This window comes from Notamacropus eugenii, chromosome 4 (assembly GCF_028372415.1).
Source record: "Notamacropus eugenii isolate mMacEug1 chromosome 4, mMacEug1.pri_v2, whole genome shotgun sequence".
Classification (NCBI taxonomy): Eukaryota; Metazoa; Chordata; class Mammalia; order Diprotodontia; family Macropodidae; genus Notamacropus; species Notamacropus eugenii.
In genome coordinates, this window is record NC_092875.1 from 33000530 (window position 1) to 33023718 (window position 23189).

Sequence of the window (23189 nt, forward strand, 5' to 3'; positions counted from 1 at the left end):
ACAGTCGCCATATTTTTGTGTTGAATCTTCAGGGATATGCTACGTGTACATCCCTAGGTATGTGTGTTGGTCCTCTGAGAGTGGAGATTGTTTCCTCCTCTGGCCCAAGACACTTGTAGGTGCTTAATTAATGCTTGCTGATTGATAAGCTAGCACAAGCTGGCACAGCTGTGAGCTACCATCCTCATTCTCTCTGCTCCTTTCTCCTAGGCTTTTTGAAATGGGCTTTGCGGAGCAACTACAGGAGATCATTAGCCGCCTCCCTGAGGACCACCAGACTGTGCTCTTTTCTGCCACGCTGCCTAAACTCCTCATGGAGTTTGCCCGAGCTGGTGAGCAGCCCACATGCCCATGCACCCCGTCTTCACACCAGACTGCCCTTGTGAGCCTCCTTTGGAGGGACAGGAGCCAGTGGGAAAAGGAGGCTCCTGGCTGAGTGTGAGGCTGACCTGAGGACATGGCATGGTGTGATCTGCTGAACTCCCTCTCCCCCATCCTTCTGTAGCTTCCTTCCCCTTCCCCCTTCTCAGTCATCCTCCCATTCTCACCCTCTGACCTCTCCCAGGCCTCACGGAGCCCGTGCTGATCCGTCTCGACGTGGACACCAAACTCAATGAGCATTTGAAGGTGAGGTGCTCAGATCTGCCCAGCGCCTCTCAAACTTCCCTCAAAGATTAAAGTCCCCCAGCTCCAGGCCGTGGCTGGCCCCACTCTGGACCTCTGGGGCATCCTCTGGGTGTCTTCAGGGAAGAACAGAAAGGGGCTTCTCATGGTGGGGCAGAGGCCCAGTCTAAGCCCATGGATAGAAAGAACAACCAGTCTTTGTTCTGTGGAGTGCTGGATAGTGACACATCATTTCCACACCTTTTAGCTTGAGGCCCTGTGCTATAATAGACAGGAAGCTTGAACCTGGAAGACCTGGGTTCAGGTCCTACCTGTGACATGTTGGCTGGTGATGCTGGGCAACAAGTCTGAGTGGGAGAGAAGAGACTGACCTGCATTGTGAAGGGAGCTCCCAGCACAGGGAAGTCAGGTCCGGTCCTAGGCTCATGCGTGTCTCATTTGATCCTCATAATCACAGCCACACATAGTCTCATCTCCTTTATCCAAAGAGGAGACTGAGGTGCAGGGAGGGGTTGACTTGCCCAGGCTGGATGGGGCTAAGCTGTGGCTGGAGGCTCACGACCTCTCCCCCTACCTCAGTTGGCCTTCTTCCACATCCGGGAGGATGACAAGCCATCCGTGCTCCTCTACCTCTTGCACAGCGTGGTCCGACCCCAGGACCAGACTGTAGTCTTCGTGGCCACAAAGCACCATGCCGAATACCTCAAAGAGGTGAGTAGGGCGGATTCCAGACCTGGCAGGGGAGGCTGTAGAGAGCCGCCATTGTTGTCTCAGCTGGACAGCAAAAAAGAGTCCCCTGGCAGCACCACCAGGGGGCACACACCTCCTCCGCAGAACTGACCTCAGAGGGAAAGAAATAGATGAGTGTGCATGGCACGTGCAGGTGTGGCTCACGTGTGTAGTTGCCACAAGTATGTGATTCAGATAGGCATGTCTTCTATGCACATGGACACACCTAATACACACCGTGCATTTCATATGGGTGTGTAGATGCCACACACCGCACTGCACTTCATACACAGATGTATGCATGTCGTAGAAGCAACATATACTGCCTTGCATGTGATTCATGTGCAGATACACAGTTAACATGTGCCTGTGGGGTGTGTGCATGTGTGTGTGTGTGCGCACACTTGCACCCTGGCATAATTCTGACTTGTGACTGTATTGTACGCTTCCCTCCCAACCCCTCTGCCGCCAAAGTGATCCCACTGAGATCAGGGACTGTCTCACTTGTATGTTTGTTCCTATAGCAGTTCCTGGTGCACAGCAGGTATATAGTGAATGTTAGTTGGTTTTGGGGCAACTTAGGCAAGGAATGAGGATTGTTGTTTCCCTGTCTCTAGCCAGACCCCCTCATCTTTCTCTCCTCATTCCTCAGCTGCTGACAATTCAGGGTTTGTGCTGTACCCACATCTATAGCTCCCTGGACCAGACAGCACGCAAGATCAACTTGGCCAGATTTGTCCACGGCAAATGCTCAGCCCTCATTGTCACCGATGTGGCTGCCCGGGGCCTGGACATTCCACTTCTGGACAATGTCATCAACTACAACTTCCCTGCCAAGAGCAAGCTCTTCCTGCATCGAGTGGGTGAGTGCTGGCTCAGATAGCCCTGTCCTCAGGGTCTGGGTTCTAAGTGCCTCTGACATTCCCTGTTCTAATTCCCTTCCCAGCCCTGACATTTTGTATTCTAAAGGCCTATTTATTGGAGAGTGGGGTAGCCAAGGGACTTACTAAGAATGATAGAACGTCTAATTCGTGTGTCCCTCTTAACCATGCCAAAATGCAGGTCTCTGACTCTCATCCTTCTAGTAGCCCTATGAAACCTCACAGAGTAGAGATTATTTCCCCCATTGTACAGATGGGAAACTGAGGTCACTTGCCAAAGCCAGACAGCATGGATTCAAAAAGGGCTGACTTCTTGGCTGTGGTCCCCCTCATCATGATGCCCCCTCTAATTTCCTCTCTGCAGGGCGTGTGGCCCGTGCAGGCCGAAGTGGCACAGCTTATTCCTTGGTGGCCCCCGATGAGGTCCCCTACGTCTTTGACCTTCACCTCTTCTTGGGCCGTCCACTCAACCTTGCCATCCCCAATGAGAAACCTTCAGGTAGCTTGACCTGGGACCTGGGGAGGCTGTTGGGATCAGAGTGGGGAAGGAGAACTGTGTCCCTGTCCCCAGAGAGCTCGGGATGGGACTAGGAAAGAAGAAAAGGTCATTTCCAATGATCCATCGAGGAGCCTTCCAACCCAGGGCACCCTGGCAGGAGAATGGGGCCTTTGTTGACTTCTTTGTGGGGAAATTCAGAACATTGGAGGACAAAGGCGCCTTTCTTCTGCTGGGACTCTCCAGGCCACAGGAGGCCCTCACAGGTGGATAGCGCTCGAGGCTTACAAAGCCCTGTGGGGAGGGGCCTCTCGTGGTGAAGCCAAGCCATGATCCCAGAAGGAGTTTATCATTCGGCTTGGGGCCAGCGAATGCCACACTCAGGGGTTCGATCTCAGTCCTAGAGGCACTGGGGAACCATGGAAGGTGTTTTTGAGCCAGAGATAGATACGATAATAAGTCTGAGATGTGGGTTGTGCTTGTGGATAGAGCTGGCCCTGGGTCAGGAATCACACTGACTGTGTGTCCCTGGACATGTTACTGAACTCAGTGACCCAGACAGCTCTTAAGACCGAGTTGTAGAGCACATGTGCTGGGGGAGGGACTCTGTTCATGGGAAGTTCCATACAGTGATGCCATCCCAGGGATGCACCTCAGCAGGCCAAGACTATGTTAGTTAATGCTTTGGGAGTGCTCCCCCATGGCCTCCGTCTTGGGGAGGGGCCTGGAGCACTTCATCTTCCTCCCCGATCCTCCCTCTGCCTCCATGGACACCCCACCATGCCCCAGCTTTTCAGCTCCTTTCAGCCTTCCCCCATTCCAGTGTGAGCTGTCTGAGAACAGAGACTGTTTTTGTGACCCCAGCTCCTAGCGCAGTGCCTGGCATACAGTAAGCGCTTAATAAATGCTTGTTGTTTTGCTTCATTGACTTCCAGCTCCAAAGTCTAGGAGAGAAGGAGTAGAAAAAGGCATCTGTGGAGTGTCTGCTGGTGCTTCACAAATATGATCGCCTTTGATCTTCAATACAACCTGGGGAGGGAGGTGGTGCTCTTGTTACACTCATTTTACAGATGAAGGGATTGAGGCAGACAGAGGTAGAATGACTTGCCCAGGGTCACACAACTAATAAGTAACTGAGACGGTATTTGAACTTGGGTATCCCCGATTCCAAATCAAGCGCCCTGTCCACCACACCACATAGTAGCCAATGTAGTAGAGAAGAGAGGGATGACTGGCCCCCATAACGTTCCCTCTAGTTTACATGTCCAACAGATTACTTTCTTCCCCTCCCCCACTCTGGGTTGATCTTCCTGGGCTTAGAGATATGGTGTGACCCTGCCTCCTTGTACCTCCCTGACCCTCCCTCCTGAAAGATCATAGACCTAAGTCCTGGAAGCCAGCCAAGCCTCTATCAAGGGCTTCCTTTCCAAGGAGGAAGGTGGGCTGGCCTGGACCCCTCCCCAAGATGGAGGCCTGAGAGGGAGGGGGAATCCCTTAAGATTATTCTCCCAAACCTCTTTTGTGTTTGAGGAAATGAGGCCCTGTAAAGGAAGGGACTGAGCTGGTGCCGCTGTCATTAATGGCTGTTAGCCCAGGGCTCTGCACCATGCTGGGATGCACTTCATCAAAGAGACTGCCTTCTTGTCAGCAGGCATCCATGAAGTGCCTATTGTATGCCTGGTACTGCACACAGTGTGTGCACAGTAGGGGCTGGCCATACAAAGTTGAAATAGGGACTGCTTTCAAAGACCTTATGCTCTGGTTGGGGAAACGAGGGTGCAGAGTGCTTTAGCCACTGGGATCATCAGAAAAGGCCCCCTGTGGGGTCAGTTAGTGATAAGTAGCAGTAACCAGAGCTAGCACCTCTGTAGAGTGTTAAGATCTGCAAAGTGCTTTACAGATATCTCATCTAGTCTTCACTACAACCCCAGGAGGTGGGTGTTTTTATTGTCCTCATTTTGCAGATGAGAAACTGAGGCACATAGCGGTAAAATGACTTGCCCAGGATCATATACGTTAGCAAGTGTCTTGGGCAAGATTTGAACTCAGGTCTTTGGTCCATCACTGTAGCATAATGTCTAGAAAGTCAGAAAGACCTGGGTTCCAATCCTGCCTCAGACACTAAGTGACCTTGGGTAAATCAGTTCCCCTCAGTTTACCTCAGTTTCCTCATCAGTAAAATGAAGGGGTTGGATCTGGTGGCCTCTTGGCTCCCTTCTAGCTCTGGGAGTTGGACAAGAGGAGCCTGGGGGTGGGGTGGGGAGGCTGGGGATGGGTCTGCTCAGCCCTGGATCCTTCCAGATGCCTCTGTGGATGGCGTACTGGGCCGAGTGCCTCGGAGTGTGGTGGATGACGAGGAGTGCCGCCTGATCACAGACCACGACGTCTCCTCGGAGCTCCAGAGTCTGCGTCGAGTGGCCGAAAACGGCCACAAGCAGTATGTCCGTTCTCGGCCAGGGCCCTCCCCCGAGTCGATCAAGAGGGCCAAGGACCTGGACCCCACTCTCCTGGGCCTGCACCCCCTCTTCAGTGAGTCCCCCTCATGTTCCCTGGGGAAGGGGGAGCCCTAGATTGGGCAGGACAGGCTCAGCTGATGGCTTCCTCTGCCTGCCTCTAGGCTCCCGCTTTGAGGACAAGGAGCTGGAGAGGATGAAACTCGTGGATAGCATTAAGAACTACCGATCCCGGGCTGTAAGTGCTGCTGGCCTAGGCGGATGGGAGGGCCCCGGGATGGGGACAGACACAGAGCTCAGCTGCAGTTTACTACCATCCAGGTGGCGCGAACCCTGTCCCAGAGACATTTTCTTTAAAATAATTTTTGAAAGATTAACTAGGAGCATCACTCGAGGGTCCCACCAGCCTGCAGCCCCCCCTCCTGATCTGCAGGCAGTTTGTTCTCATTCTTTTGTTCATCTTAGGCTCCTGAGCTCTTAGAGTTCCACCTTGGGAGGGTTCTCGAGGCTGTGGAGTCCAGCACTCATTTTCCAAATGAGGGAAGTCCATGACCTTCCCAAGGTCACACAGCGAGTGATTTTTGCATGACATTTATTAATGTCTCCTGTCCCATGAGCCTTTCCCAGTTACACAGATTTTAAAAGGAAACAAAAAACACTTCAGCAAAAGCAACAAATATGTCACTCAATGCTCCTAGTGAGCTAGAAGAGATCTTCAGGGCTGTAGAATACACCTCTCTCCATTTTGAAGATGAGGAAACTGAGGCACCGGGCTGTAGTGAGTGTCCTCAGTCATGTGATTTAGTAGGAGTCTGAGTCAGGATTTGAACTCAAGCCCTTAGGGCTCTAGGGCCATGTCCCCTGTGCCATATTTTCTTGGTTCTTTTCAGGGCCCAAACTTGGTCTTTAAAAATCCTCCATGTTTACCTTCATTTTATTCTTGTCTCTTCAGGAGGCCTGGCAGCGTAGTGCCTGGCAAGCTGGTCTCAAGTCCCACGTCAGATGCATCCTGGCTTAGTGACCCCAGCCAGCCAAGCCCTGAACACCCTCAGGACCTCCTAGGCAGCCTCTGAGACCATAATCAATTAGTACTGGTTAAGCCCCTACTGTATACCAGGCACCATGCTAAGCTACAAATGAGAAAAAGACTAGTGTTGATTGTAGCCAAATGGAGTCAGTCATGGTGGCCTTCCCGGAGGAAACTGGCTCGAAGGGACTCAAAGGTGGCTGCCAGGCCCAGCCCAGGGAGGAGGCAGGAGCAGACCTAAGGGCTTTCTGCTCTTCCTTGTCCCTAGACCATCTTTGAGATCAACACCACCACCCGGGACCCGGGCAGCCAAGTGATGCAGGCCAAGCGGAAACGAGACCACAAGGCCATTGCCAAGTTCCAGCGGGAACAGCAGGAGCGTCAACAGGCCCGACCCAGCCCAACCCCCCACCCCCAGAAGAGCCAGGAACCAGAGGAAGAAGAGGAGGAAGACATAGAGGTACGGACCCCCAGAACACCAAGGGTTTTATGGAAGGGAGGCTGGGAAGGGTGGGCGCACTGGATTTTGCCCTGAGAAACCGGAGTTCAAATTCAGCCTCAGGCACTCACTAGCTGTGTGACCCTGGGCAAGTCACTTCCCCTCTGCCTGCCTCAGTTTCCTCTTCTGTAAAATGGAGATAACAACAGCACTTGCCTCCCAGGGTTGTTCTTACGTAATAAGACAACATACACCAAGTCCTTTGTAAACCTTAAAGCAGCATACAAATGCTGGTCGTCATCATTGCCGTCGTGGGCTCCCAGAGAGGGGGATAGAGCAGAATCTGTTCTTCAGAACGTTGGACCCAAAGGGGCGCCAAGCTGGGAGGAAATTGGGAAGGTCACAGCACTTCAGGTAAATTTAACAAAGGTTAGCTGTCTCCTACTGGAAGGTCTCAGCGTGAGGTCCGTGAGGCCCTGGCACACTGAGACTTTCCAGTCAGAGACTACGTGTTATAAAGTGGAAAGAAAAGAACAGGACTTGGTGTGGAGGAGACCCAGGTTCAAATCCTGCTTCTCATCCTTAACTATCTGACTGAACATGTGTGAGGCCCTAGAGACTCCATCAAATGAGGATGGTGGTCACCATCACGGCGCTCTCTCATCAGAGGAGGGTTGGGTGAGAGATTGCACAGCACTTTATAAATAGCTGGAAGAACACCAGAGAGAAGACATGGTGTGTGCTCCAGAAAGGATGGGGATGCGAGAAGGAAGGCCATGGGAGCCATTGGAGGCCCCAGCCTTACCTTTTGCTCCTGGAGGGCTGCATGGAAGGGAGGGCACCCAGGGGCTGGGCAGGATCCATGTGACTTTGACAGTGGGGGACATGGTGTGCTGGACCCACACGAAGCAGTAAATAAATGCTCCATCTGTGTATTCACTCTGGAGCTCATAGATTAGACAATAGGTCCCTGCCCTCCCAGCACTCAGTGAATGTCCATAGTAACTGTTTCTCTTTTGACCAGCAGCCCTGAGGGTCTTTCTCTCCCAGTTTGATTTTTTTTTTTATTAAAGGGGCCATCCCTTGACTCACTTCTTAAAGAGGCCTATTCCCTGAATGGATGTTGCCTCACTCAAAGTGAGAACTTGAAAATCCTTAGACTAAAAGGGCCGAGGTCTCCCATGGCATCCTGGGCCATCTCCAGTCTTCCTGATGAATATGACCAGATGGCTCTGGAGGATAAAGTGAGGCTGATGACCTTGCACAGCCCTCCCTCACTCAAATCAAAGTCAAGTGCAAGTCATGTCATCATCTCCCCAATGCCATGGTTCTCTTCAAGAACAAACACAATGTGTGTGTATTTCTCTACCCTTCTATCCGTCTATGTATCCTTTCATCCATTCATCCATCTATCCTACCATCTCTTTCTGTCTGTATCTGTCCATCTCTCTCTTTCCATGCTTCTGTCTGTCCTACTCTATCTCTGTCCACTCACTCACTGATGTCTTGTCTTGAGGGTCAGTAGATGTCCAGCTTGTCTGGGAGAGGAGGCCAGACAAGTGGTTGGGGGCTGACCTCACTGTGTCAGTGGTGAGGCTGAGGCCCAGGGAGGGTCACACAGGAGACAGCAGCAAAGCGAGGCTTCATATCCAGGCCTCTGTTCATGGCTTTCCAAGGTCTCCCAAAGCAGAGTCCTTTAACAGACAGACCAAGAGCAGGGGTGACCCAACATGGCGAGTACACATTGCTAAAAGGGCAGAGTTAAGCCAAGGTGAGGAAAAACATCCTGCCCAGGAGCCAGTCAGCCATTCAGTTGGCTCTGTTCCTGCACCCCAGGAAGCCTTCACAGAGGTACTGGGCCGGAAGAGACGGCAGCCTGGCCAGAAGAAGCGGAAGGAGACACCCCAGCATCGGGACAAGGACTTCTATATTCCCTACCGGCCCAAGGATTTCGACAGCGAGCGGGGGTGAGGGGTACTTCCAGAGAGGGGTAGGGGAGGGGTGGGATGGCACCAGGGCCAGTGGGGGGGCATGTCAAACCTTGACCATCCCTTCTTCCAGCCTGAGCATCAGTGGCGAGGGTAGCGCCTTTGAGCAGCAGGCATCCAGCGCCGTCCTTGACCTCATGGGAGATGAGGCCCACAACCTGACCAAGGGCCGGCAGCTGCTGAAGTGGTAAGGATGGGACTGGGGCAGGGGCTGTGTCAGCCACCACCCCCACTTGTGCCCAGAGGTCCTGCTCAGCTCTGCCTTCCCTCCCCCTTTCACGCCCCCAGGGACCGTAAGAAGAAGCGGTTTGTGGGGAACACAGGCCAGGAGGACAAGAAGAAGATAAAGACGGAGAGTGGCAGATACATCAGTGGCTCCTACAAGAGAGATCTGTATCCTTTCCTCCTGAAGGGCATGGGGCCAAGGGCTCTCAAGGGCTGCCTGCCTGTCTCCTGGGCTGGGGTCTCTCCTCCAGCCTCCTATTTCACGTCCTCTGGGCTGGGACCCCTATTGAGGTATTGGGGGCAAGGCATTGCTGCCCAGAGACTTCTCTGCAGCAGAGAGGAAACATCCTCACTGGTGGCCTTGCCTCACTAGGCCTCAGTTTCCTCATCTGAGGGCTTGGGCTAGCTGATACCTAAGGTCCCTCTCAGCTCCAACCCTCTTTCCATTCTGTGACCTCCCTAACCACCTATCTCAGGTATCAGAAGTGGAAGCAGAAGCACAAGATTGGCGACCCTGACTCAGAGGAGGAGGAGGAGGGAGAGGGAAAGGCCAAGAGGCGGGGCTGGAATCAAGGCCGAGGCCGAGGGAGGGGGAGAGGTGAGAGGGTACTGATGCGGGGGTTGGGGAGAGGGGCGGGAGGAGGAGAGATGGCACCTCCTGGAAGTGACCTGAGTGACCACTGCGTCCACCCACCCCATCTTGCAGGTGCGGAAACTGAGGCAAGGTAGGGCAGTGACCTTAGTGACTATTGTGACCACCCACCCCTCATCTTACAGGTGGAAACCGAGGCAGGATAGGGCAGTGACCTTAGAGACCATTACATCTACCTATTCCATCTTACAGGTGGGGAAACTGAGGGAAAGTAGGGAATGACTTGCCAGCATCACTCAGTAAGAAAATCAGAATCAGACTAGGAGCCCTAGCCTAGCACTTTCTCGCCTAACCACTGTTCTGCTTTTGAAAACAGACTGTTGCCCTTTGGCCTTGGTCCTCTCTCCTCTTGTGCCTTGTGGTCAGTTCTGGCTGCTGGTGTCCCGGCCTCTTAACCCCTACTCTCTCCCAGAATCAGTGTCCAGAGGGGCTCAGCAGTGGTGCCCAGCAGACTGACAGGCAGCCGTGAACATGCCACCCACTTACATAGACATTTACCCAGGAGCCCCATGTTGGCAGGGCCCCCAGAGGCCTCCCCCTCACCACAGGGCTTCCCACCCCTGCTGGAACCCATCCAGGGCTGGGGAGCACACAGTCTTATTGCAGCTGTTAGGACTTCTTAATGATTTGGGGACTTTGCAGCAGCCCTTTGGCACAAGGGGCACCTCTGTGCAGTGTTCATGCCTGCCAGCCCATGCGCCTAAGAGCATGTCTACCAACAGAAATGCTGGGGTGCACAGGGATGCATGGTGGCCTTCGCTCCTCTCCAGGGCTCCCTGCCATGTACCCTCTCCTCCTGTCTTCTGTCATGTTGGCAGAGGGAAGCCAAGGGTCTTAGGGCACAGTGAGGCAGCCAGGCACAGTGTTTAGAGTACAGTGCCCGGAGGCACCCTCCTACTCGCTCTGGGACCCCTGGCAAGTCACGTTCACTTCCCAGCCTGTAGAGTGGGGATAAACGGTAACCCCTGTCCCCACGTCATTGTGAGGAGAGGAGAGCTTTGCAGACCTTAAAGTGCCCCTGGGTGCTGGTGCTCATCACTGAGGGGTTCTTCCAGCTCTGGCCCTGGGCCTCACATGCATGTGTGCATGCACATGCGCATGTGTGCTGGGTGTCCACCTCCCTCCTCACCATCCATCTCTTCCTCACTGCATGTCTGCTCTTTCTGTCCGTCTGGGCCTTCTCTTACATGTATGTGTTGGGCTTTGCTCCCAGGCTCCTCTCCTCACCTCCTCCTCCCTCTGTGTCTCTTGGCTGGACCTCACACGTGTGCCCTTGTTCCTGTCTCCCCTTTTCCATGTTTCTCTGTCCCCTTGTGTGTCTCCCCATCTCCCCATGTTTCTTCATCTGCCTCACTGGCAAAGTCTTTTTTTTAATTCCCAGTAGTGGCTTGTGATGGGCTGGGCTGGGAGAAGGAGGCATGACATGAAGCCTCTTCCGTGCTGGGGCAGGGGGTGGCTCTGGCTGTCCCCTGGTACACTCCTCATCTTTAAGCTGACAGTGACCTGTCAGGCTTGTGAGCCTGGAGATGGAACCACCGAGAGAGGCTGCCAGCTGCATGTCTAGGGAACAGCCTCCCGTCGTGGGGGGGAGGGGGGTGGGACCAGCTACCCTTTCCATCCACTGGCAAAAGCCTTCCCATTGAGATGGACTGAAAATGGCACCGGGAATGACAGGAGTTAGGCAGAGGGAAGGTCTGGGAGATCCTGGAAAGGGAACTGGACAGGGATGTTAGTGGCAGATGCCCATCTGGGGGGCCTGACCTGTATGCAGAATTGCCTGGGGCCAGCTGGGAGCCAGGGTTCTGATCCTGGGCTCCTGGAGAGCCCTGCCTCGCTGTGCCTTCTTATCTAGAAGAATGCCATCCCCACGTTTCAGAGGACCTGGTGTTGTAAGTCAGACACCGAATAGGCTTGTCTGCCTTCCCTGAGTCCTTTTGTTCATCTGTGAAATGGTGATAATAGCAGCTGCCTCCTCAAGTGTTTAGAAAGTCAGCCTGTTATTGTTACTGCTATCTTGGGTTCATTTACCAGTTAGGTCACCCTATCAGCTCTTCCTTCATCTCCCTTTTGAGACGTATTGTCCATTTTGGGGCCAGTGGACTGACTCATTGGGAGAAGGGAAGAGAGAGGGCCAGGGAAGGCATGGAGTACCCCTGGTTCCCACTCCTAGGACTTTCTGTTCAGCCCATTCTGTGCTCAATTCTGTGCTTTCCTGGGTGCTCCTAGGGATTCTAAGGTCACAGATTTAGAGCAGGAGTGGGCAACCCCCTCATTTTCCAGATGAGGAAACTGAGGCACAGAGTGCCTGGACAAGTGACTTGCCCAAGATTACACAGTGTCTGAAGTAAGACTGGAAAGCAGAAGATCCAGCCCCAGCCCCATCCTGCAGCCTCAGTGCCACAGGGGGTGAAGGGGCCAGATTGAGACTGGAGAGAGCCCTAGTTTTTTCCCACCCTAGTGACAGGGCAGGCTCCTTTATTTCTCAGGCCACCCCGGTGACCCTTGCTCACTTGTGTCCCCCACAGGGACCTCAGAAGGCGGAATGTCGGGGGCCCAGAGGCGCGTGCGCTCAGAACTGAAGAACAAGCAGCAGATTCTGAAGCAGCGTCGCCGTGCCGAGAAACAACGCTTCTTGCAGCGTGGGGGCCTCAAGCAGCTCTCTGCCCGAAACCGGCGGCGGGCCCAGGAGCTTCGGCAGAGCGCCTTTGGCCGGCGGCCTGGAGGCAACCGAAAGGGCAAGATGAGAAAGAAAATGTGAGGCCTCACACCCCCACCACCCACAAGGACAGGAGCCTCCTCTCACCAGGGGGCTTTGAGATCCACCTTGATTGGAGCTATGTGTGGCCTGGCCTCCTCTCATTCATTCAGCACTCCTCCCTGAGCCCCACAGTGGGGGCCAGGCTGGCCTCTAAAGTCCCGCACTGAATTTGGGCACTGCCCTCTAGCTCTGAAAGAGTTAACACACTCTGCTTCCCCTCCGCCCTCCCCAAGAGGAGAAACCTGTTCTTCCAGGCCCTGGCTCCATCCTGGAGGATGGCACCATGCACTTGGGGCCAGCCTTGATCAGCTCACCACACCACCCCACAGCAAACTCCCAGAGACTGGCAATGGGGCACAAGACCAGGGGGGCTGGGGAGGCATTGCCACTAGGCCTTACACACAGCAGGTGCCTAATAAATCTTGAATCAGGTTTGTGGAATTGTCCTGACTGTGAAGGGGTTAACCGCATGTGTCTGTGAGACACAGGGCTCCTCTCCTGTGAGACACACACACACACACACACACACACACACACACACACACACACACACACACACACACACACACACACACACACACACCGCGTGCACACACACACCACGCGCACACAGACACACACACTGCGCACGTGTGCACACACACACACACACACTCTCTGCTTGAGAACATGCGTGGGTCCACACCTACCTTCTGTCAGCTGCTTCCCTCATGGAAGGCCTAGTGGTCAGCAGCAGCGGGGCCCAGGTTCTCTCTGGTGAGCTTGGCCAACGTGGCAGAAAGGTCCTGAAAGTACTGCTGTACCTGGGAGCCCCAGACACAGCTGGAGTCAACTACCTTCTTGAATCCCAGGGGGCATTACAGCATGGTGTGCCAGGGTCTCTTAAGCACCCTGCCAGACTCAGTGTCAGAGCTAAAAACCCATCCCTCTTAGCTAGTACCTTCCCTCCAAATTTTTTCCTTTTTCTGTTTATCCAGTTAGCTTGTGTGTCCTTGAGGGGAGGGGCCGTCTAATATGAAGATTAAGACACAGAGCCAGGTCCAGACCCCCCTCATGGCCAGAGCTTTTCCCTCCATGGGTTTTGTTTCTTCCTCCCACATTACTAACGGGCCATCTACTGTTCTAGGCAAAGAGAAGGAATGAGGGATAGCAGGGTATTGGGGCTTCCCAGAGCTTGAAAAGTACAGCTCTGGGTGCATCTGGGGCTTTTGTCCCCCCTCACCTGCTCCAGCTGCCCTTCTGTGTCCTCCACAGCTAATGCAGGGACCTCCTTTTTCTGCTTGCAAACCATCTGGAACAGGTTGAGGGCCACCATCTTGATCTGCCCAAGTAGCAAAGTCTTCTGGGCTGCCGTATTTTGGATGTGGACCCATCTTGACTCCTAGAAACAGGAGTCAGGGCTCAACTAGAGAGGGCCATGGTGGGCAAATTCCCTATCCATCTTTATCACCCCTAGTCCCCGATTTACCCAGCCCTGAGCCCCAGCTCACAAGGGTTCCTGAACCCTCATACTTTTGCCTTCAACTTTTGGACTATAGGTTGAAAGAGGAAATCCAGGAGACTGATCAGCCTTGAGTCACCTCTAAGTACCCTCCCCCACCCCCCACAAAGTGCCTGAGAAGAGAAATATTCATCAGTCCATTTAGCTGAAAGGGAAGATTTGGGGACAATATGGTTATTGTTGAAATAGCAGACCCTGGGTCCTAGAGGACAAAACTAAGACCTGTGGGGAGAAGGGGAAGGTAGCTTCTGATGAACATTTTAATAGTGGGATAAATTGACTTAATAGGTGAGAAATTCCCCCTGCAGGGTGGTGGTTAAAAATGTTAACTCAGATGGGATGACAGGAGAGATGCCTCATTAGCATCGACTGGACTCAGGTATACCAGAGCTGGCTTCAACAGGCAGAGCCAATTATTCAATCTTCAGCATGAGCGCTTGCTTCTTGGAAATCAGCAAAGGTTACCAATCAGGGTTCAATCTATTGTTTTATTGTCTAGACTTAAGAAAGTGGTGTAGAGAACGTTAGTGCTGCACATGACGCTTCTAAGTGCGCTCAGCATCCATGGTTTTCTCAGAGAGCTGGTTGTTCACCAGCGCACCCCTTGTTGGATGAGGTGACTGTTCAGATTGTTTCCAAGTCCAAGATGACCTAGTAGCATATCAATCAACAAGCATGTGTTAATGGCCTGCTGTGTGCCAAGTGCTGTATTAGGTACTGAGGATACAGAGACAGAAATGAGACAATGGTTTTGAGGGGAGATATCCACAGCTGAGGGGATGAGGTAGGTCCCTTATGTAAAATGTGGTGCTTCAGTTGGGTCTTGAAGGAAGCCAGGAATTCCTAGCAGAGGTGAGGAGGTAGTGTACTCCAGGCATGAGGTACAGTCAATGCAAAGGCACAGAGATGAGAGATATACAAACAGTAGGAAACAGCTTGGCTATTGCCTCACCTGATAGAATATAAACTCCTTGAGGGCAGAGACCCTTTCCCTTTCTGTCTTCCTATCCCCAGTGCCTTATATAGGTACTTAATAACTGCTTACTGATTGATTAATTGACCATAGTGTACATGAAGGATCATAAGGCTGCAGAACAGGTTAGAGCCAGGTCGTGATGTGTTTTAAATGCTCAACGGAAGCTCTTGTATTTGATCTCAGGGTAGCCTTGGAGGTCATTGAACAGTGTAGTAAAAAGAGTACTGGACTTATAATCAAGAGTCCTGGTTTGAGAGACTGCACTGAGTCCTAATATCTGTGACTGTCTCCAAACTCACCACTCTGTCCTCAGTTTCTTCATCTGCAAAACTGAGATCGTGTTTGGCCTCCCTTTTCCTCCTGGGGTTGCACTGCACAAATCTGAAAGGTGAGCTAGTTTTCCATGACTTTCCACCCCATTGGAGAGCAGAAGTAGGAAAGGGAAATGGTGCTTTAGAGACCGAGCCACACTCTGATCCCAAGCCCACTTACCCATTGCAGCGCCTGAGTCCTGACCTCCTCCAGCCGAAGCTGCAGGTCAGCCAACCGGTTATTCTGTTTCAGGATCTCATCGTTCTTTTCTTCCACCAGTTTGAACAACTCGGCCCTAGCATCCTCCACAGCCTTGTGCAAAGTCTGCTCACGCTCAGACAGTATGACCTGAGTTTCAGACAGCCCATTGAAGCGAGTCATCAGCTCGGGTATCTCCTGGAACTGGAAAAGAAAGCAAGGGAGAAGGCACCCGCTATACCCATGACTTTCCTTTCCCCCAACAAGCCTATGAAGTAATATCATTATCCCCATTTTACAGATTAGACTCAGAGAGTTTTTAATGATGAGTTTTTAACCTGGGTGGGGTGTGGTCTATAACTTGTATTTTAAAAGTATTTTTATCACTACATTTCAGCGTAATTGGCTTCTTTTGTAATCCTGTGTATTATATTTTATGCATCTAAAAACATTCTCCTTCTGGGTTTGGTGGCTCATGGTATAATCTCTGCTAACTGGGGAGGCTGAGACTGATGATCATCTGAGCTCAGGAATTCTGGCCAGACCACTGGGTGTCACCAATAGAGTGAACTCCCCTGGATGGGTGACCAGCAGACTGCCCAAGGAGGGAAGACCAGGCCCAGGCTCAGAACAGAGCAGGCCAAAGTTTCCCAGAAGATGAGCCCATGAGGGATGCTCCATTTCCAGCTGGGCAAGATACTGATTTGGTTGTTCAGTCATGTCAGACTCTCCATGACCCCATTTGGGGTTTTCTTGGCAAAGATACTGGCGTGGTTTTCCATTTCCGTCTCCAGCTCACTTTACAGCTAAGGAAACTGAGACAAACAGGGTGAAGTGACTTGTCCAGGGTCACACAGCTAGTAAGTGTCTGAGGCTGGATTTGAACTCAGGTCTCCCTGACTCCAGGCCCAGCGCTCTCCACTGTGCCACCTAGCTGCCTGGGCATGGTAGGAAAACTTAGTTTAAAGAGCACAAAAATTAACATCTCATGCCAGTCTAACTTTCCTTTTTCTGATAGGATTATTTAATTAGTAATTACTCAAAATTACTTAAATTTTAAATAGAATATTTACCTCAGCTTTGACAGAGCATTTGGCGAAGTAAGTACTACTATCATGTTGGCCAGCAGTGGGTTTAGGTCAGTGAATGGCCAATGTACTTCTAGCCTTGAGAGAAAGGGAGATCCATTCTCAAGAGAAACAGAAAACCAAGACAAAAACAGACGCACCCACCCCCATCATTCCTGCTTCCCTAGACTTCCAGAATGGTCACACACACACACACACACACACACACACACACACACACACACACCTTTAGAACCATTACAACAATCAAAAATGACTTCTGTTGAGGTTAAAAGGACCAAGATTGACCACACTCAGTCTGTCAGTAATCATTTTTCAAGTGCCTGCCACATGATCAGTAGGGGTTGGTTGCTTGGTTGGTTGTCCTTTGTTCTCAGAGGACCAAAATGGCATCACCATGATAAAGTGAAATTTCAGTGTGTCCGACTGTGGCTGATCAGACCAAAATGAGCTCAGAATGCTCTGCCACAGGTTGGGCACAGATAGTCTGTGTGAACATTTGGGGTGGATGCGCCAAATTTGTGCATCCTATGTTTCCTTTGTGCTGTCTCAATTCTGCTTTGCTCATAGAGCACAGCACCTTTTCTGATGTGGGCACACCATGCTGAGCAGGCCTGTGCCAGTGTCTCCCATGTTGCACAATCCAATCCAAAGTTCCTGAGAGAAACCTTGAGAGTGTTCTTGTATCACTTCTTCTGACCACCTTGTAATCGCCTGCCCCATGGGAGCTCTCCATAAAGTAGTCTTTGGCAAGCATACATTTTGCATTTAAACAATGTGGCCAGCCCATCAGAGTTGCACTCTTTGAAGCATAGTTTGAATGCTTGGCAGCTTGAGCAAGAACCTCAGTGTCTGGTACCTTATCCTGCCAGGTGATCTTCAGAATCTTCCTAAGACAGTTCAAATGGAAGCGATTCAGTTTCCTGTCATGGCTCTGGTAGACTGTCCATGTTTCACAGGCATACAACGAGGTCAGCACAATGGCTCTGTAGACCTTCAGTTTGCTAGTCAGTCTAATACCTCTTCTCTTCCCAAACTTTTCTTCAGAGCCTCCTAAACAATGAGATGGCTCTGGCAGTGTGTGCGTCAACCTCATTGTCAATGGGTACATCCCTGGAAAGTACACTACCAAGGTAAGTGAACTTATCCACAGCATTCAAACTTCTCCATTTGTTGTAATTGATGGTTCCACATATGGATGGTGTGGTGGTGGCTTGTGGAGCACCTGTGTTTTCTTGGTGTTAATTATTAGGCCAAAATTATCACAGGCAGCAGAGAACTGATCCATACTTTGTTACATCTCAGCTTCAGAAGCTGCACTGAGTGAGTGCACAATCATCTGCAAACAGAAAATCAGGCACCAACACTCCCTCCACTTTGGTCTTGGCTTGTAGTCTTTTCAAATTGAAGAATTTACCATCAGTATGGTAGCTGACCTTGATGCCATGTTCATCCTCATTGGCAACATGGCTCAAAACATCATGCTAAAAAGCATGGGAGCAAGCACACAGCCCTGTTTCACTCCTTTGGTGACTAGGAAGGCATGAGAGCTTTGTCCACTATCCAGAACCAAAGTAAAAGACAGGCCCTGCCCTGGTGGCTGGGAGTGAACTCACTGTTTAGAGAGGGAGATCAACCATTCACAAACAAGCTACAGACAGATAAATAGGAGATAATCAACAGAGGGAAGGCACTGTAATTAAGATGGACTGGAAAAGACTGCTTGTAGAAAGTGGGATTTTAGCTGCGATTTGAAGAAAGCCAGGGAAGAAGTCAGGAAGTAAAGAAGAAGAGGGAGAAAGAGGAATATGGGATTTTGTCCCCCTCCCTTCTTTGCAGAGGTAGGGGCCCATGGGTATAGAAAGCTGCATAGACTGCTAGATGTGGATGATTTGCTGGTTAATTTTTCTGAATTTTTTTCTCTTTTAAAATTATTTAATTTTTTAAATCTTAAATTTAAAATTTTCTCCTTTAAAAAAAGAATGACTTGGGGGAGGGATATATTGGGAAAGTAGGTGATGTAAAAACAAATATCAATAAACATTAAAAAAAGAGGGCTCATTGCCAGGAATGCCTTTTTTTCTCTTCCCTTCTTTTTCCTTCCTTCCTTTCTTCCTTCCCTTTTTCTTTCTTCCTTCCTTCTTTCCTTCTTTTCCTTCTGTCTCACTTTCTTCCTCCCTCCCTCCCTTTCTCTCTCTCTTTCTCTCTCTCTTTCTTTTTCTTACTTCCTTTCTTTCCTTCCTTTCCTCCTTCCTTCCTTCCTTCCTTCCTTCCTTCCTTCCTTCCTTCCTTCCTTCCTTCCTTCCTTCCTTCCTTCCTTCTTTCCTTCCTTCCATCCTTCTTTGTTTCTTTCTTTCTCTCTTTCTTTCTATCTAAAGCTCCTGGCAGGCAGCTCCCTAGGAAGGAGGATATCTCTGGGGCTGCCTTGGCTGCAGCTGGACACAAGTGCTCACCTCCTCAGACTGGGCCACCACCTGCTCCAGGTACTGGGCGAATGGTCTGTATTTGTTCAGTCTGTGCTCCAACTGCTCCTTTCTCTGAATGAGCCTAGTCAATTCTGCCTTCAGTGCCATGGCCTCAGCCTCCTTCTGGGCAGCAGTCTGCCGTCCTTCTTCTGCACGGCGCAGGGACCGACTCTGCTTAGCCTCTGTGTCCTGGCCCAGAGAAGGAGCCATCTTTCCAGGCTGGACACCTCCCCTTGACCTCCCAGGTTTGACTTTGCCTGGCCTACCCTCTTACATATTGGGTTTGAGATAGCTATGCGTCTCTGGAGATAGGGGGTATGGGACAATGCCAGGGGACAGAGCTGGGCAGGAGGGGGAGGAATCTTCAGCTCTGGATGGAGGCACCCACCAGGTCTGGCCTGGGTAGAAGTCTAACAGGGGATTCTAAGCTGGCGACCCCTCCCCCCACCTCCAGGGCTTCCCCTGTGGTGCCTCAGGGAAATAAAAGGTCTGCAAAGGCCCAGACAACTACCTGGGAGGCACAGAGCTCATATGTCCCAAGAGCCTCCCACCTTCAAGAACTTGTCAAAGCGGACCATGGACTCCTTCAGTGCAGCCTCCTTCTGTTCCAGGGCCTCCCTTCTCTGCTTCAGAGCTGACATCTTTACCTGAAATTCCTGAGGATTGAGAAGGGAGAAGAGGATTCAGCTGGAACCTGGAGCGGGGCTCCACCACACCCATACACACACACACACACACACACACACACACACACACACACACACACACACACACACACATATACACACACACACACATTCCTACAGGTCATTGAGTGTTTACTGGGCTATGAGAAGAGAGAAAGTCAGCCAAGAGCTGGAAAAATTCTAGAATGTCAGAGCTCAAAGGAGCTGTAGAACATAAAATATAGGGTCTAGGCCAAATCTTAGGACAGGGAATGTCAGGGCTGGGAGGGGCCTTAGAGAATATCTCATTCAACTCCCTGTTTTTACAGATAAGAAACTCAAGCCAAGGGAAAGTAATTTGGCCAAGTTCATCCAGCACATGGATTTATTGGCTAATTCAGAACCAGAACTCAGGTCTCTGAATCACAATCCAGGCTCCTTCAGTTACAAAATCTCCCCCTACTCACCAAGACCCTGACACTCATTTGTACAATTCCCCCAGGAAGACCCTGAGCTCAGGTACTGGCAGGGACACAGAATGGAACTGCTTGAACACCCCACACCACCGCAGTATCTACAGGCTGGCCCACATCCCTGGAAGCCAGGGAGAGACACCAGGTTGGCAGCCACATCTCCTTCTTCCTGCCTGCTCCCTTTTCTCCCCTTTGTACTGAGGATAAGCAAGGTCACCTTCTTCTTGGCCTGCAGGGCCTCCTCCACCTCTACCGTCTCCCGCTTCTTCTCCAGCAGTTGGGTAGCATGGTTGATATAGTTATCCTCATGCACCTGGGGCTTCCTGAGGAAAGAAGAAAGTGAGGAGCTGTACTTTGGGGTACCTTCCTGGCAGTCCTGCCAGGTGGAGACAGGTGGAGACAGAAACAAAGTTCAGGTCCACTGAGAAGGGGCAAGAGAAGACACGTGGATGGGCAAGGACCAGTCTTGTCCATAGACACAGTGGGTGGGCACCTACTTAGTCTGATATAAGGAATTGGAAGGTCCCCTCTCCTCAATATCTCCCCAACGGTACCTGACACATCATCCAGTTCCCAGGCACCACTACCTAGCTATGGGACCTTGAACGAGACTCAGTTTCTTTCTATAAAATGAGAAAGTTGGACCAGATGATCTCTTCTGGTCCTAGACTTGTGGGATCCCCTGATGTTTTGTGTTCTAAGGTAAATCAATCAAGTATGTGTTTTGTCCTCCCTCTGTGCTGGGTACTAACACTACAGCCACAGTTCCTGTACCCAAGGAGAGGCACAGAGGGCGTAAAGTAAAATTCATCCAACATAGATACAAGGTCAGGTGTGTGTGTGGGGAAGGTACAGCTGCTGCTCTGATATCCTGTGTCCTAAGGCTCCTCTCAGATCAATCCAATTTAATTCAACAAGCTTCTCTCAAATGGTTGCTGTGTGCCAAGCACTATGCTAGAACATGGAGCTGCAAAGGAATAAGGGGGAGTCTCTGGCTTCAAGGAATTTACGGTCTCCTGGAAAAAATGACATGTGCACAGATAAATGAGACAGCTAGCCAAGGTTTGCGGATGAGCACTAGACTTGGAGAGGGCAACACCTGAATTCAGATCCTGCCTCAAATGCATACTAGTTGTGTGACCTTGGGGAAACCACTTAATCTCTTTGTGCCTCACTTTCCTCATCTGTAAAATGAGAGAGTTGGACTTCATGGTTCCAAGGTCCCTCCCAGTTCTGACATTCCTTGTTCTAAGGCCCTTGATAGACCTGACATTTCCTGTTCTCTGGCCCCTCCCAGTTCAGTTCAGAATTCTGTGTTCTCAGGGCCCTCCTAGCTCTGATATTCTGTGTTCTAAGAGCCATCCCCCACTCCCAGCTCTTACATTCCATATTTCTGTTTTTTCCCAAGGGGATCCTTCCTGGCTATCACAGCCATTTCATCCTAATCTGTGAAGCCTCCTTGGAAAGGTGGGTAGAGATTAGAGGAAGGGGGAGGAGAGGGACCATAGGGTGCCAGGTATGGAAAACTGTTGAATAAGATGGGGTAGGGAACAGCTGGGGTACAGATCTGGGGTCAGAGGACTCAGGTGGGACCTAGTCACCCTGTAGATTTGCAAAACTGCACAGCCCCACCCTACTGCTGGACAGGTTTGTTTTCTCTGTGCATCCTTCTCCCCCTCCCTACCCCCTGAACCCCCATTGACTGAAGCTAGGAGAAAGCCCTTGGGAATGACTCTTCAGTTCAGCCAGTGACCACTACATCCTATGGAGGGGCTGTGTAGGGGGTGGAGTCCCACCTGACTATCCCAGACCTGTCCGGTTCCCACTCACTCAGCCAGTAGTTTTTCTTCCAAGACCATCTGGAAATATTCTTCCCAAGGCACAGACATGTTTCCTGCTTGGCTGCCCCGAGGACTCTGTAAAGCCTGGAGTTTTGCGAGTATGAGCGTGCGCACACACACACACACACACACACACACACACACACACACACACACACACACACACACACACACACACACACCAGGCACCCTGGAGGACTAAGGATTAGGACCTGCTCAGCTACTCAAGACATGCTCCGGATATGGGAACAGGAGCTCAGCCCCCACGCGGTTGCTAAGGCAACAGCCAGCACAACGTTCCGTTGCTTGGTACACGGCTCTGGCATTCCCTAGCTCTTTACTCCGGGCCTGGTTAGCACGCTGCCAGCAAAGGCAGAGGGCCCGATAATGTTTCTTAGGGGTGGGGCTGGAGGGATGGCGATGGACAATAAGGCAGGGGACAGTACCTGCCCCTTCCTGGCTTGCTGTTACAAGGGAAGAGGTCAGGAGACATACAGAGCTTCCAGAGTCTCTCTCAGTCAGTCAGTCAACAATCATTTATTGAGTGCTTTCTGTGTCCCAGGTGCTGTGCCAAGCCCTGGGGATGAAAAGAAAGCCAGAAAGAGGCCCTGCCCTCAAGGGGCATGCGTTCTAACAGGGGAGACGACAAGTACACAACTATATGTTGTACTGAAGTAGATGTGAGAGGCCGAGGCATTGACAGGGGGAGACTGGGGGGATGGGAGTTGAATACTGAAGGAAGCCGGGAAAAGTAAGAGGCAAAGACAAGGAAGGAGAACAGCCAGTACCCAGAGGGAGATGTGTTATCAATCAATCAAGTAAAAATCAAAGTAGGTGGGTGTTGTTGGACTGTACAGTGCCTGGGGGAGAGTAACATGTAGGAGAAAAAGACTATGAAGGGGCCAAGTTATGAAGAGCTTTGAATGCCAAAGGGTTTCTATTTGATCCTGGAGGTCATAGGGGGCCGCTGGAGCTCACTGAGCAGAGGGTAGGGGGTAAGGTCACTTGATCACTGTCAGATCTCTTTAAGAACTGGCATCTCCTAGACTGAAGGAGGGCTTGGTCCCTCCAACCCTCTGCCCCTCCTAGGCTGACAGAAAGAGGGCCTTGGGAAAGCAGATTATGTTCCTTAGCCCCACCCCTCCATCCTCATACTTATCCAACCTTCTCAGTTCCTTTTGTTGGATCATTGGACCCCCAACTCCATTATATAGGTGTCCTCCAAGACAATCTGTCTCTCCTCCCCTCCCTTCTCCCTCTTTCTCTCCTTCTCCCTCCTCCCCCTCCCCACAATGCATGTATGTATATACAATATGTGTATGTACATAAATATGTATATACAGTATAGCATATATGTGCAGACATTACCAAGTGGATATGTTCTGTATGTGTATACGC

The 23189-nt window shown here is 51.3% G+C and overlaps 2 protein-coding genes across 9 annotated transcripts in view; one reads left to right on the forward strand and one right to left on the reverse strand.

Annotated features, from left to right (window-relative positions):
• DDX54 (DEAD-box helicase 54) overlaps nt 1-12704 on the forward strand; it is a 22274-nt gene extending 9570 nt beyond the window's left edge. For all 5 annotated transcript variants that reach the window (XM_072600369.1, XM_072600365.1, XM_072600366.1 and 2 more), the window contains 13 exons: nt 211-332; nt 566-627; nt 1204-1335; nt 2006-2216; nt 2599-2733; nt 5032-5259; nt 5348-5421; nt 6479-6670; nt 8486-8616; nt 8711-8824; nt 8926-9030; nt 9339-9460; nt 12040-12704. In XM_072600369.1, the coding sequence (XP_072456470.1) occupies nt 211-332; nt 566-627; nt 1204-1335; nt 2006-2216; nt 2599-2733; nt 5032-5259; nt 5348-5421; nt 6479-6670; nt 8486-8616; nt 8711-8824; nt 8926-9030; nt 9339-9460; nt 12040-12272 (1861 nt within the window). In that variant the 3' untranslated portion in view covers nt 12273-12704. The remainder of the gene's footprint in view (nt 1-210; nt 333-565; nt 628-1203; nt 1336-2005; nt 2217-2598; nt 2734-5031; nt 5260-5347; nt 5422-6478; nt 6671-8485; nt 8617-8710; nt 8825-8925; nt 9031-9338; nt 9461-12039) is intronic.
• On the reverse strand, nt 11954-22036 carry CFAP73 (cilia and flagella associated protein 73). 4 transcript variants are annotated; one of them, XM_072600384.1, is made up of 8 exons: nt 21781-22036; nt 20168-20273; nt 19364-19468; nt 18801-19001; nt 15242-15463; nt 13495-13653; nt 12962-13075; nt 11954-12231 (listed from the first exon to the last, which is right to left on the reverse strand). In XM_072600384.1, exons 1-7 carry the CDS (start codon nt 21837-21839, stop codon nt 12992-12994), a joined length of 936 nt encoding a protein of 311 aa, XP_072456485.1. In that variant the 5' UTR covers nt 21840-22036; the 3' UTR covers nt 11954-12231; nt 12962-12991. The 4 variants fall into 4 exon arrangements, with proteins under 4 accessions (XP_072456485.1, XP_072456486.1, XP_072456487.1 ...); XM_072600385.1 differs by having other exon boundaries at nt 19388-19468; nt 21781-22032; XM_072600386.1 differs by having other exon boundaries at nt 21747-22030.
• Between the last annotated feature and the right edge of the window lie 1153 nt (nt 22037-23189).

What these genes read in the sequence shown, in the direction of transcription:
- CFAP73 (XM_072600384.1), bottom strand. Translation starts at nt 21,839, where the DNA reads ATGTCTGTGCCTTGGGAAGAATATTTCCAGATGGTCTTGGAAGAAAAA. An exon ending in CCCTGCAGGCCAAGAAGAAG is followed by an intron (nt 19,469 to 20,167) that starts GTGACCTTGCTT and finishes CTCAATCCTCAG; the next exon opens with GAATTTCAGGTAAAGATGTC. An exon ending in CAGAAGGGCAGCTGGAGCAG is followed by an intron (nt 13,076 to 13,494) that starts GTGAGGGGGGAC and finishes TGGGGCTCCCAG; the next exon opens with GTACAGCAGTACTTTCAGGA.